Source organism: Oratosquilla oratoria, chromosome 28, assembly GCF_046742065.1.
Source record: "Oratosquilla oratoria isolate Oo_2021 chromosome 28, ASM4674206v1, whole genome shotgun sequence".
Classification (NCBI taxonomy): domain Eukaryota; kingdom Metazoa; phylum Arthropoda; class Malacostraca; order Stomatopoda; family Squillidae; genus Oratosquilla; species Oratosquilla oratoria.
This window is the reverse complement of record NC_134804.1, coordinates 44,912,725-44,927,820: the sequence shown is the minus strand read 5'-3', so window position 1 is coordinate 44,927,820 and position 15,096 is coordinate 44,912,725. Positions and strand designations below refer to the sequence as shown.

Here is a 15,096-nt window from a genome sequence, read left to right as displayed (position 1 = left end):
GTAATTCAGGTCACATACAAATTTTATGTATACTAATCTGATAACATTTTGTAGTTGATGAATAAACAACAGCAACCTTTTATGTTGATGACTTTAATGAAAATACATTTAGTGATCATGAATCTTTAAGATAGCGGTTTATATCTGATTGCATTTAAAAATAAATGTAAACAAACATTCCTTTGAAGTTTGACATCTCTTTACGGGGTCGTGTTCATCTCGTGAGTCGTGATAAGTAAAAAAGGGAAAAGAAAGAAAAGAAGCCAAGAAGCGGAAACACATTGAAACAAAGACATAAAGTGATGATAACCCTGTACACTTGAAACAATTGCATAAGTCGTCATTAAAGCAATGTTTTCCAAACACACACTACCTATATCAGGTTTCGAATCTAGCTGGAAAACTAACCAGTAAGGACACTCCACTATTACAAATTTGTTCTTGTTAGGGTTTACATGAATAAGGTTTGCAACGAAATGAGAATAAACACATCGATGTAGCTTTAGATTATCCTACAAGACCTGTGCCCCTAGACTTTTAATGGGGAGATTTGTGTGTACAGGTGATCTTTCAGAAAGATCACTTGTACACACATATCTATTCCCACATCATATATGGATGGCATTTAATTGATAAAGTCAAATGAATGATAGTTTATCAACACATAATACACTGGAATACATTATTTTCTTGTAAATCAGATATGGTTGATTGGAATTTATGCCACAAAGTATGGTTTGGCCATTTGTGGACCCATCAAAATATACCAACAAATGTTCTTGGTAATAGATTGGTCATCTCAATATCATCTTTCTTTTTATTTGATATATGGATTCTGAGGGTTTAAGACTTTTATTAGGATGTTAAGTTAGGGTGTCAGGCTAGGATAGGGTAGATATTTCTTTTATTTAAGTGTAAGAAAGACCAATATGTAGGAGGGAAGGAAGAGGGTTATTCTGATTCTGATGGCTGTGGCAGATTTTCTGACATAACCTGCCATAGCAGTAAAATATGGCATATTGTTTATATTACAGGAGCAATATTCTTACCTTTACTTACCATCCTTTTGTCCTATTCATTGCTAGTGTTGGCTTGTGATAATCTTTTTCTGACTGGAAACCACAGCTGACAACTGATGACTACTCCTTTCATCCTGTTTCTGTAAGCCAGTGGCATAGAAAGTCCCATACTGATACAGAGCAGAAAACAATCTAAGGTTTCTTACCAGATGTTGCTAAAATCATGAGGAAAGTGAAAAGCAAAAAGGATTGTAAAGAACTATAAGAAGACCTTGGCAAAGTTTACAAATAGAGTCAGTAGTGGAAAATTAACATTAATATCAAGAAATATAAAATCTATAGGATCACAAGATTCTTTCCTCCTGTGGTAATTTTGCATATATATATATATATATATATATATATACACCAAGAGCTTTTTCCATCTTACAAGGGAGATGGCCAAATCAAAGCCATATACCTACTCCCTCCTCATTCCACACCCCTCCATCACCTCCTTCCCTCTTATCTTAACTTCTCATAGATGGCAGGTCACTCTGTATCCCACCCACTGCCCTTTGAATGTGTTTGAGTTGAAATGTCTGAGAAGTATGGTAGGAGTTACTAGGTTGGATAAAATGAGAAACAAGGAGGAGAGTGGGAGTGGAAAATGAGATGACAGATAGGACTGATGAAAGAGCATTGGGATGGTTTGGACACATAGAAATAATGAATGAAGAAAGATTAGTAAAAGTGGTTTGGAAGGCAGAGGTGGATGGAGTGAACTTGAGAGGATGACTAAGGATGAGATGGATAGATGGTTGTGAAGGGGCATTAAGAAAGAGGGGAATGTCTGTTAAGCAAGGAAGGGAGAAGGCAAAAGATGAGTGGAGAGTTGCTGTGTATAAGTGATACTATTATGCAAGGATGGGAGGGGTTGGTGATGGGGTAGGGGGTGTTTATGTGTGAATGTTATTTTGATGCAGCCCTAAGGGATTTCTCCCCATCTTTTCTTTTTTTGCATAAGGGGATGGAGGGGGAATCACAAATTAAGTGAAGCAGCCTTCCTGTGGATATACTGTATCTTGCTGCATTGCTTCTGACCCAGGGTAGTGGCCGCGATAGAGTGGGGGACAGAGAGTGGTGGTTGCCAACTAAGTGAAGCGGCAAGGGAGACTCAATATTGGAAAGACAGACTCCTTGGGTCAGAAAAGCTTCTTTGGGAGGAGTCCATGGATATTACTGACACCAAGAGGAAGTAGGAAATCTTTTAGTCCCTTTGTGAACTGATAATTAGTGGGAAAATGGCCTTATGGGTAAATTGTATTAGGAAAGGTTAGAACTGCTAGGCCTCTAGCAGCATTGAAGGATTCAAGATGAAGAGGGGACTTGATTAAGGTGTTCTTGGTATTGGAGGATATGGACAAAGGCAACAGAAGATTCCTTGGTCAGGGATAGGTGGGCTTCAAGAAGTAATTGACACAAACTATAAAGTGACCACTTGTCTGAAAGATATGAAAAAGTGCATATTTCTGTGCAGATGGCAAAATTCCTAGAATGACTTAGGAGAAGATACAATGCAAGCTGGATCTATACTCAAATTTAAAACAAAGTATGATAATTGGAGATAAGAGACGACCCCGTGAATGTAGTTCATGTCCTGTATACTACAACTAGTTATGTACAATGTAGAAAGTGTTAACAAAGCTGTTAAGAATGAAATTCTATTATATTTTACTATTCTTATTTATTTATTTATAGGGATGGGGAGATTAGGGAGTGGTTATGTGTGAATGAAATTTTGACACAGTCTTAAGGGATTTCTCCCCATCCTCAGTGTTACTGCATAAGGGGATGGAGAGGGGAGGTGACCAATTAAGGGAAGCGACCTTGCTGTGTCTTGCTGCATTCCTTCTGACCCAGGGCAATGAGCAAGATGCAGGGATGATCCATCATTCAGGAGGAGCCAAGATGAGAGAGAGGGAGGGATGGTGAATGGGGGTGAAATGAGTGGGAGTGGAATTATGCCTTTTGACTTTGGCTACTTCCCTTGTAAGAAAAAAAAAAACCTTGGTGTAATTTTTTTTCACATGTTGGTTTGGTTAGTTTAGGGTATTTACAGTTTTGTTAATAGTCCAGTTTTCTACATGAAATCATGGTGAGATTTTCACAAAAGGCAAGCTGACAACTGGCATCTCCCTATGTTTACTGTGTATATATTTGTCTTACATTTTCAGGAGAGAAAGCAGGTTATAATGCTTATACATGAAATGAGAAATTGTACTTTTCTTTCCTGTTTAGACAGTTGTCAGAGAATGAAACTCAGACTGAAGAGGTGAAGTGTGATGAAAAGGAAAACCAAGTTGTGAATTTGGAAGAGGTAAGACAATATAATTTTTCTGGTCTCTGATACTGAACTAATACAGCAAAAATACATTCAAGTAATACTAAAATACAGAAAATTATGTGCTCTCCACTCATTGCCACATGGGAAAACTATGACATATATGTTACAGTAACACTTTTCAGTTATTAACTAAGTTGGAACTATACATGAATTTGAGGCCTAGTAAGATAAATTGGAAAGGAGATTGGAACCCAATGAGCATTGCTCCTTTCCTGTATACTACAGTTAAATAAACAGAATTTAATACAAATAGGTAAATACCTGTTAGCTGAACATGTGAGAAACATCCTCTCCATTTTCACTCCCATCAAATGTGAAAACTCCTTTCTATTTAAGCCATGTGAAGATTGCACCTTATCACTTTCCCAATAATACTGCCAGTTCATCCCTGGTTTGCCCCTCTTATGGAACAGGTTGTCATGACAGTATATAGATATTCATCTCTGACTCTGTCACCCACATATATTTTCACTTGTTCAGCATCCTGAACATGAGCTCTTGTGGCTTTATTTGCCCTGTGAATGACTTCATCAAAAAGATGCCACCTGATAGTATGGATATCGTAGAGATGTACATAAATATGGCTTTTGACAGTCCCTAAATTCATACTGTCAAAAAGGATTATAGAAACTGAAGTGTACAACAGTGACAATATTTGAATTATATGTAAATTTTAGAGAAGGCATAAAGAAAGAGGAAAGAAGTGACATAATCTTAGTGTTCAGGTCATTAAATGGAGTAGATAAAACTGAGAAAGAAGATTTCTTGTTTTGAAATTATGAAATCATGGAAATAGGTTAAAGAAGACCACATATCTAAAGGATGTAAAGAAATAGTTTTCCATTTAGATGTATTAATTGCTGGAATTGCTTAGAATATTATATATCCCTAGGAAAAACTATAAATAGATTTAAATCTAGATATGATAGGTTCAGAAAAATTAGACTGGACTCTAGGAGCATAGCTCTTCTGTATATTCCAATTAAATGACTACATATTGATGTATATATCTGAATGCTGTGGAAACTAATTAGGAATTCATAAATTTCAGAAAGAGGTTCAGACAGAGCCAGAAGAGGTGCCAAATTATGGAGCACCAGAGTATAATGTAGACACTTTGGTAAGCTTTCTAGAAAAAGTTACACCTCTTGGTAAGTCATCTAAAAGCCATGTAGATCAAAGTTGTCATGTGATATCATTTACTGAGTGACCATTTGTGTAAAGTTGGTTATTATTTACAAATTCTGACATTTTGTTTATGGTCATAATTTTTTTTATTGTATTTTTCCCTTTAGTTGAGCAAGAGCTGAAAAAAGTAAAGCAGAGCAGAGCCTTTGACGGGTACAGTTTCCTTGACGATGGCTTAAGCACAGGTGTGAAAAAACTCCATACTCTTAGGTGGAAACACCTTTTACCTGAGGTAATACTGAGTGTTGTGTGGGAACATTATATTTATTTTTTACTTTTTTAGAAAGACAGAAAATAGACCTGTAAGAATATGATTAATAATTTGATTGCTTCCTTTTCTCTGTGTATATATGTGCATAAACCTAATAAATAGCAAACTGAAAGAAAATTGTGAAAAACCAATCAACAAAATAGATTGAAAAACTAATAATGGCAAAATATAGAGAGCTGTAAAAACCATAAAAAAATTAAATCCCCCCCCAGACAATAAAATTGGCAAATATTTCCATCTGGCTTTTTCTGTGAAAGGTTAATCTAAGAGCATTGCCTGTGCCTTCACTTGTCAATGATCAGTGTGCAATGATTGTTAAGCAAGCAGTTTCACTTGTTAACGGGTAACTACATGTGGTAGTCCTGCAAGATAGACTGTGAAGCTGCCTATTTTCAAAACCAATCAAGCTCCTCACGAGAAGGTGCAGCCATGAGAGGATGGCACTTGGTCCCCATACTGGGCCCAAGATCTCTCTTTATCAACTTCAGCTGTATTTCTTACACTTTTTTACACTTGGAGAACTGACAACTAGCTTTCCTTTCCCTACAGTTTTGAGCAGTTGAGATAGAAACAGTCCCACTCTGATATGACACAGACAACAGTACCAAGTTTCTTCCTAGAGAGATTTGTGGGAGGTTCCAAGGACCATTGCTAGCCACTGTAGGGCTATAGGTTTTCCACTTAGTGAGACACGAGGCATCAATTAATATATTGAATAAACAGGTTACGGAAGCCTAGATTTTTTTGTGTTCAAGGTGTAAGATAATGTACTTTTTCCATAAATGTCCTTCACATATCATATTATTCCTAATTTTTTATGTTTGTTACTAATGTACTTGTTTTTATTATGATTGTTGTTTTTTTTATCTGCTAATGAATACATACAATGAAGACTTCAAATTTAGGGATATCAAAATAATGAACAAATGTTTACATGATGAATATTTATGACACACAGGGAGAAGTAAGTGGGATAGGATGGAGTTGCACTGGATCTGTTGTTGGGGTCACATTTGGAGTAGGTGACCATGAAGATTGGTGTACTCATAAAGGTGCTCTAACCATCTGGAATATCAACAGGTGAGGCACGACAATCTTGTACAGGATGATTAAGAATTTATGTTACTCATTATGACTGAGTCTAGAAGTAAATGACCTTATGACCTTATGACCTTTTATTTTTTTTATTTATTTATTTATCTATTCATTCATTTATTTATTCATTTATTTATTGTTATTTTTTTTAATTGGGATGGGTGAAGAATGCATGTATGCCCCAATCAGGCCACCCCTTTTATAAGGAGGAAAAGGTCTTACATGTATTTACTTAATTGCAGTGTACAGGAAAGGAACAACACTTATGGGTTCCTGTTCCTTACTCTCCAATTTATCATAACTAAATGTGCTGTGTCTTGCGACACTGCTTCTGACCCAGGGCGGTGGGCAGGGTGCAGGGATGACCCGTCATCCAGGAGGTGCTCAGATGAGAGGGAGGGTGGGAGGGGTGTGGAGTGTATTTAGGGATGAAATGGGTGGGAGTGTTTTTATGCCTTTCCCTTTTTGGCTACCTCCCTTGGAAGGGGGAAAAAGCCTTGGTATATGTATGTATGTATGTAACTTCAAATTTATGTTTGGTTCTCATTTGGGCTGTATTCTTATTTCAAAATTATCATACTTAGATTTGAATTTATGTATTGTTCCAGCTTAGCCTATATTGCCATCATAGCTCTTCCAAGTATTTATACATCTGTATGGAAAATTCTATTTCTTCACATCTTTTAGACATTTAGTCTTTCTCAATTTGTTTTCATGACTTCTTAAAGCCCTTCCATCTAATGAATCCTTTCTATCAACAACCTGAATACTGTACATGTATATGTGTATATATATATATATGTATGTATTTTTTTCAGTAGCTGGTACCAACAGCATTACATAGATAAGATGACTTGGGAATTATGATATTTTCCTAAAATATACCTAGTCCTCAGGCAAGACATATTTGCAGCTTTCCCACAGTGCTATACCTAGACAAAGTCTTTTTGTCATCCATATAGAAAAAACCAACTCAGTTTGACATTGTTACAATCCAAATTACTTGAATTGATTGTAAATCTGGTGTCAATTAAAGCCACATGAGCTGTTTTCTCAGCAAATATTGATGCTTTGCCTTCCCCCTCCAAGTGCAGTGGATCTTTTTTACTGTATATTTTAAATAATTCATACTAAAACATAATGATGGTCATTAAAAATTCTTTGGTGATACTCTCCGAGGATATTGGTAATATAAGATGTAGGTAGTAACAAGATCATGGTAATTGTTGCATCTAATTTCACTAACTAGAAAACTGCTGCCCTACACAGGAAGAAAGGTTAGACTTTTTTGGTTTGGTATTGGTGTGAGACTGTTTACGTGCCACAAGTTTATAGTAGTAGGAGGGCGGCAGTCACTGTTTGTCATCTTTCTTTATGTGAAAAGGTGGAAGAAATAGAGGTGAATTGATAGAACTCTTGGGCTTGGCTGAGGAGTAAAGTGTTAGCTCTCCAGGGCTGCACCCTCAAATAAAGGTGATGGTGTTGACATATTTTGAAGATGGATGGCAGGGAGACAATTTTTCCTGACGCTCATCTTTCAGGACCACCATTTGGAGTTTCATGTCACTGGTCCCAAATAGTATGATGACATTAGTACTGGAAGCTGTAAGAAGAATTACATACATACATATACCAAAAGCTTTTTCCCCCTTATAAGGGAGGTAGCCAAAAAACAAAGGCATAAAAACCCCTCCCACCTATTCCATCCCCTGCATACTCCACTCCTCTTCACCCTCTTCCGTCCCTCTTATCTTGGCTCCTCCTGGATGACGGGTCATCCCTGCATCCTGCCCACTGCCCTGGGTCAGAAGCAGTGTAGGAAGAATTAAATTCTATAAAACATTACCAATAACCATTGCCAGATTTACATACAAGCTAGACAAATTGAAGCCTTGGGCCTCTAAATTTAGGGGGCTTCTGACCAATAAGTATAGTGCTTTTTGCAACATCTTATAATCCCTTCAGAGGAGGAAATGTTCATAATGGAATTTTGAACACCTGTCATCAGTCTTAGCTTTACTCAATTGTGTTTACACAATTTTCCATCTTCATATAGCCATATTGTCAAGAGTGTGGGAGAGTTGGGAATTAGTAGGGGCCTTACAAGTAGAGAAGCCTAAAGTCTCTCTTCTTTTAAATCCAGCACAGCCAATAATTATTACCATTTACCAATTGGGAATGCAGATTTTAAATCAATACATTTTCCAGGATTTCAGGATGAATATATATATTTTGATATAATCTTCTTACTTTAGATATAGGCATTTTCTTCATATTGTGTTACTTCATTAAAAATCAGGAGTGACTTTGATGCCAATCAACCTGAACGGACCATTGAGACCTCATCATGCCTCACCAATGTGTCTTTCCATCCTACAAATCCAGCAATTGTAGCAGTGAGCTCTGTCAGGGGTAAGACATATTTCTTTTGATCCATGTAGTTCCGTTGAAAGTGGTACTGGAAGAGAAGAAGTAAGTTGATGAGGATTGGTTGCAAAGTAGAATGAGGGAGTAATATGAGAAGTAAAAGAAGAAGAGAGGAAAAACAAAACACTAAGTGAGGTTTGGGAGGGCTACGGAGAGAGAAGGAAAGAAGGTTAGTGAGTTCTTGTCCTTTATTTGGATGGGTCATAACAGAACTCATTTCACATGATAAGCAAACCCCTATAGTGTGGAATTATCCATAATTGCATTGGGTCGGGTCAGTGCTGGGTTATGCTGTCATACTGACCAGAGAGGTATGTGTGTCGGGTCATAGCATGTCCTTTCTGATGCTTGCCACATGATCAACTGTACCATGTGGTATGTACAGTACTTTCTCATATTTATAATGGTCCTGCAAAATGGATGTTGAAGCGAATAGTCTCTTCATTGCCAATCTTTAAAATCCATCAACACCACCTCAAAATGAAGTCTATATCATTAGTACGTTGAAGAGTATCAAGAGGATCAAAGATTATTAATTTGTTTCCATGTGTTTTTTTTTATTTTTATATTTGATGATTTTCATTCACAGGGGAAATTTTGGTATATAACCTTTCACAAGCTGATGAAGAATTGACACCATTATCTGGAGAAAATGAAGGAAGTGGAAGCATTAGTAGTATTATCTGGGTGCCAATTATTGTTGGCAGAACATCTAATCAATACTTCCTGGTATCTGCAAGCACCAATGGTAAAATCTTGGTTTGGAACCACAATGCAAGGAGAGAGACATTGGCTGTTACGCAAGGGTAAGGATTTCATGTTTTGTCAAATTATGTTCATTTGGAATGTGATGGTATATCCAAGGAAGCATGAATCTGATTACATGCTCGTGTATTTGTAAGTTATGTCTGGTATTTAAGTGAAGAGTGAAGAAGGTGAGGAGCATCAGCCAGAAGGTGCATAGCTGTGGCTGAAGCCACTACCTTTGCCCTATGTGCTTGGGCTGATGGGACAGTTGTAACAGTTACTGCTGGGAATTGGAGAGGAGTGCAGGACTTGAACCTGTGGCTAGGAAGATACAAGACCCTTATGCTTCTCATTGTGCCACCAATGCACAAGAGCATTCAGCAGATAGTTTGTGTTAAATACCAAAAACCAATTCTCTCTATTCCTCTCCCATGTCTAGCCACCTTGCTTTGCAAGTAATTTTTTTTTTCATAAAGAAAAAGTTGCCCCCAAAATATCTTCTGTTTATTAACTCTTCCAATGTATTATTATGTATTCTGCTCGTTGTATATGCATCTTTAATTGGAGACCATAAACCTTAGGGATCTTGAGCTAAACACACAGAGGAGTAATTAGTGAATAGAAAAAAAGTAAGAAAAAATTTAGTATATGTATTTCTGTATTTATCTCATTGTATGTCACTCAGTCTGTTACCCCACTGCTCCCAGGTAACTGGCAATGGCCACTGGACAAGCCTATAAGTCACTCAAGGAAAAAATACTGTGCTGTTCTTGAGGGATTGTTAGTGTGGGGCATTGTAGAGTGAAGTGCTCTGCATTTACCTAATTGTATTATAAAGGAAAGGAGTACTTGTTGGGTCCCATCTCCTACTCTAATGTATCGTACCTATCCTCAAATTCATGTACAGTTCCAACTTAGTCTGTATCTTTGATTTCCAATTATCATATTTAGATTTGAATTTGTATGTTGTTCCAGCTTAAGCTGCATCACCTTCTAAGCTATTCCAAGTATTTATCTATATGGAAAACTGTATTTTTTCACATCCTTTTGACATGTAGTCTTCCTTAATTTGTTCTGTCAATGTAATTTGTCCCCTTTAATGACCTTAATACTGTAATCATATCTCTTTCTCTTCAACCTTTCAAAGTTGGGAAACCCAGTGCTTTCAAGTCTTATTTAGGTTTATATGTAGCAGAGAATGGAGGAGTGGTGGTAGGGGTGAAATATAGATTAGGGAAAGCAAGTAAATGTTGTGGGGGAATTAAAAATGTCATGAGAAATAAGTATCTAGGAAAGTGTAAACTGCATGACATTGTATGGAACAGAAAGTTGGAATTTAAGGGAGGCAGAGATGCGGAGCCTAGATGTATTTATTTACCTAGTTGTATTTACCTAATTGTATCTTACAGGAAGGGGAGCTTCACTTGTGGTGTCCCATAATGTGAAGTTTACAAAAATAGAAAAAGTGAGAAATGAGTTTAGGCAGAGAGCAGTGAAGGAAAGGGAGCTAGCAGATAGAGTTGATCAAAAAGGTAATGGAATGGTTTAGCCATAGGAAAAGAATGAGTAAAGAAAGACTAGCAGAAAAGAGTGTGGAAGGCAGTGGTGGATGAAGTGAACTTCAGGGGAAGACCAAAAATGGGATCGATGGATGGGGCAAAGGAGACCTTAGATACTGGGGGGGAATTTCTGTTGAGCAGTGAAGGGAGAGGGCATGAAATAGATGTGAAACTCCTACAGTTTATGGGTTAAGTGACTTATAGACCAATCCAATGGCTGTTGCTGGTTACTTTGGAACTGTGGGTCTACTGCAAGAGACCTGGAGCAATGGACTGATTGATTCACTTATGTATACCTAAGAAAGTTAAGGAATATCTTACACAATTTTATATCTCTTTTAACAGGTACTTTCTTTCTGACACAAACATGCCTAAAAGTGTTCGAACCAAACTTAATGAATCTGGAGGTCTAGGTGTATCAGCAGCATCATTTAATTCAGAGGATCCTACACTCTTTGTGTTAGGTGGAGAAGGTGGTGGAATTTATCTTTGTTCCACTCTTTCACAGGTGAGAGATTTAGTAAACTAGTTCTTATGTATCAGCCATACAATGAGCCTTGCATATCCCTTTGTATAGCATGAGACATTACAGAAAATGCAATATATTAAGTATTTGACAATGTACTTTGAGGTAATGGGAAGTGCCAAGAAAATGACTGATAAAAGAGGAGAATGATAGGTCTGTAAGAAAAGATGAGATACAAATAGCATTGAAAGTTATAAAAGCTAGTAAGGCACCTGGGTAAGATGGTGGTCATATGGAATGTCTGATGAGGAGCAATTATAGTGGTTTGGATTGTGAAATTATTTAATGTGTTGCTAAGAGAAGGAAGTGTGCCAGAAGACTTGGGTAGTGCATATATAGTACCACCATGGAAAGGAAAAAGGGATAAGAATGAATGTTGTAGTTTTAGAAGGATCAGTCTGTTAAGTATGGAAAGGCATATGGTAGAGTTTTGATTGAGTGATTTACGCAGGGAACTGAAAGAGTTATTGAAGGAGAGCAGTGTAGGTTTAGGAAAGGAAGAAGATGCATAGATCAACTTTTCATTGTAAGGCAGATAGGTGAGAAATTTTGGTTAATGATAAGGATGTCATTTAGACTTTTCAATTTGGAGGTGTGTGACAAGGTTGATGGAAAGGTGTTATGAGATATGTTGTAGATGTTTGGGATAGGGAGAAGTCTGTTGAGGATGGTAAAAAAGTTTTATGTGTGTATTAGAGCTTGTGTGAGAGTAAGTTGTTCAATGCATACATGGATAGGGTGGTGATGGGCAGGGGTTTGGAACTGATAAGTGAAATTGGAAGGAAATAGAATGCGAGTCACTTGTTACCGAGTTGGATGAGGGACTGAAGCAGTTAGTGATGTAGTTTGGGAGGGGATGAGAAAACTAAAAGTAAATGTGGGCAAAAGTAAGGTTATGAGTTATGCAAGAGGAGAGAGTGGCACTGAGTTGGAGGCGAGTTGCAAAGGATTACAAAAGAAGAGTATGCTGACAGGAGACCTTTTGGTCTATAACTAGGTTTAAAAGGAAAGAGGCTGGAGGAAGTGAAGAACTAAGTATTTTGGGTCACATGTGGTAGGGAATGGAGGAGTCACGCTGGATGTAGATTATAGAGTAAGTGAAGCAAGCTAATGTCAGGGGGAATGAAAAGTGTCATGAGAAGGAGTTGTCTGGGGATGAATGCAAAGAGAAGACTGTATGAATGGGTGATTGTTCCCATAATACCATGGACCAAAGACATGTAATTGAAAGGAGGGAGAGGCAAAGGATTGATTGAGTATATAAAAGAATTATAATATTTTGTTTTATTAAGTTGCAACACTAGTATAATCCCTAAGAAATAATTCATCAAATTTTATTTTTTTCATTGTATTTGTGAAGAGGAATGCAATTTTATATTCATGTGATTTTCTCTTTGTAATAGGCACCTGCTGGTGTTCAGGTAGAAGATATTGACCTTTTAGATTGTGTCACATCACCCCTGGCCAGTCATACGGGTCGTATTCTAGTACTGCAGTGTTCTCCCCATCACCGCAATGCTCTTCTTAGTGCAGCTACAGATAATGAAATCAGGCTCTCTTCACTCTTGCAGGTATTGAGAGTATTGAGTGGACTTATATGATATCACATCTGCTATGGCAGGCAGGGTTTTTAATCTAAGTATAGTATTTATCTTTCTTTGGTTCTCAGTTTTTGGGTCATAGCCCATTGTTGGTGAGTATAAGAACCTCAACTTTTCCTTTTATCCATTCTGTCTGAGGCTGTAGTACTGAATGTGACATAGACAAAAAACATTATTGGGCAAACATTGAACCCTGTGGAACTCCACTCGTTACAGCTCTCCATCTTGACATCTTATCCTTTACTACTGTCCTCATGTAGCTTTCCCTTTAAAAAAATCTTTTATCCATGTGATATGTGTATGTACATAGATGTTTTATAATCTGAATCCTTAACAAATATAGAATGACTGGAGATTGACTTTATTTTATTCATATTAATGAGTTTGATGAATATCTACAATAGGTTCACTCATAGTTTCAAATGCTATTTTAATTTGGAACTTTTCCATTTATTATAAATGCAAGATGAAATAAACCTCAACTTTACTTACAGCCCAATAAACCTGTGATGGTGATTTACTGTGAACATGAAGTTCTTTGTGGTACATGGTCACCATCCAGATGTGGTGTTGCTGCCATTGGACTCAACACTGGTGAAGTAGTGCTGTACAACTTGTTATCCAAGGGGCACACACCTCTCTTGACTTTACCAGCTCCTGAAAAACCTTCACCCATTACTACAGTAACCTATAATCAGAAGAAGTAAGTTTATTTGTTTATTTATTTATCTAATTTTTGTTCTTTTCTCTATTCTCTAAATTGATGGTATACTATGAGGGGCTGAATTTATTGGTTAAGATGATTTCGTTGTATGATGCAGTGTTATTTTGTTTTTTGGGGAAAACAACATAATTTCACTGATTGGTAAGATGTTCCTGTGAACATTTTTGTTGTGTGTGTAGGTACACCATGTGTACTATATTTAACTGTCTCATGTATGGATGGTATAAGTTTTAAGTTTTCATTCAGTGATCTAAATAACTTGTACAAGGAGGCTCACATTCTAGTTTTTGAAAAGACACTGAAAGTATAAAGCTCATAGCCAGGAAGATTAAAATGGTGTCATTTTTGACACTTAAGTGATTACTTACTTTCTTCAAGAGTATTCTTTCTATGACTTCAAGGATTTTTATGCACTTGTCCATTGAAGTAATTTACATGAAGATATTTTGTCTCAGAAGTGTGTAAATACATGAGAGGGTTGCATGTTTATAAATTTGTGCAGGCATTGATTTATTATGGTTTGGAGTCAGTATGTTTTTTGTGATCAATGTACTGTAATCTTAAAAACATTTCTGGGGTAAAGCTTCCAAATAAAGAAATGTAATTATGAAAAGAAATGTGCATGAGTCTAGTTTTATTAATCTTGTGTGTTTTTTCCTTTAGCATGGCCCTGGTTGCAGTGGGAGACAAGTTGGGTCGTGTAAACTTATGGCAACTTCCTACTGAAGCTGTATCACCAGTACCATCAGAGTTGTCTACACTTAACAACCTTCTTACTGCTGTTGCTGATTAACCATTTGCACTGAAATTACTTATAATTTTCATTTTTCCACTATTCCAATGATCCGTCCATAGAGATGAATTGGATAGATAGGTAAATAAAGAGGCAATCCTTAAATAGTTTTCATGTTTACCTTACTGCAATCACCTCCCTTGGAAGTTTGTTCTATTCACTGACTACATGGTAAGGAAAGATTTCCATATATTTTGTGATTAAATCTTTGCCCTCATATCTAATCTAGTTTGTATTCAGTGTGAAAATATTTTCCAAGTTGTGTGTTACCAATTCTGTATAAAAATCTTGAAGGTTTCTACAGTATTTATAACATAATTGGGAGGATGGCTTAAACATTTTCCTTCATATAATAAAAAATGAAAATTTTGTAGTTTATCATTATCATCTTAAGCATTCATTTCAATATAAGCAGTATACTGTATATGTTGTGAAGGTCCAATGGTAGGTACCTGCTATTCATGTCCTCTGTTTTCTTCATCATCCATCTGTAAAGCCTATCAATACTCTCGCCTCTCTCAGGAGCTGCAGCCATGAAAGTTGACCAGGCCCAAGATTTTTCTCCATTAGTTTTTATCCTCACTTTTTTCACTCAAGGACTGCTGACAGGCAATGAGTGCTCTTGTTAGTTATTGACATAGAAACAGACCCACCTGGTGATCTCGTCTTGGTAATGGAGCATTGAAGGGCTTGTCTGGAAAATAATCCTCAGTTAGAACTTGAACTGGCTGGGGGGGGTTTGGCTGATTCAGGTTGCTTG

The 15,096-nt window shown here is 36.9% G+C and overlaps 1 protein-coding gene across 1 annotated transcript; it reads left to right on the top strand.

The window, feature by feature from the left end:
* The first annotated feature begins 153 nt into the window (after positions 1-153).
* Positions 154-14,705, top strand: LOC143040371 (cytoplasmic dynein 2 intermediate chain 2-like). Its single transcript, XM_076211363.1, has 11 exons — positions 154-410; positions 3,300-3,378; positions 4,457-4,556; positions 4,701-4,825; positions 5,823-5,944; positions 8,259-8,371; positions 8,976-9,192; positions 11,038-11,200; positions 12,622-12,789; positions 13,314-13,522; positions 14,207-14,705. Exons 1-11 carry the CDS (start codon positions 352-354, stop codon positions 14,334-14,336), a joined length of 1,485 nt encoding a protein of 494 aa, XP_076067478.1. The 5' UTR covers positions 154-351; the 3' UTR covers positions 14,337-14,705.
* The last annotated feature ends 391 nt before the right edge of the window (positions 14,706-15,096 follow it).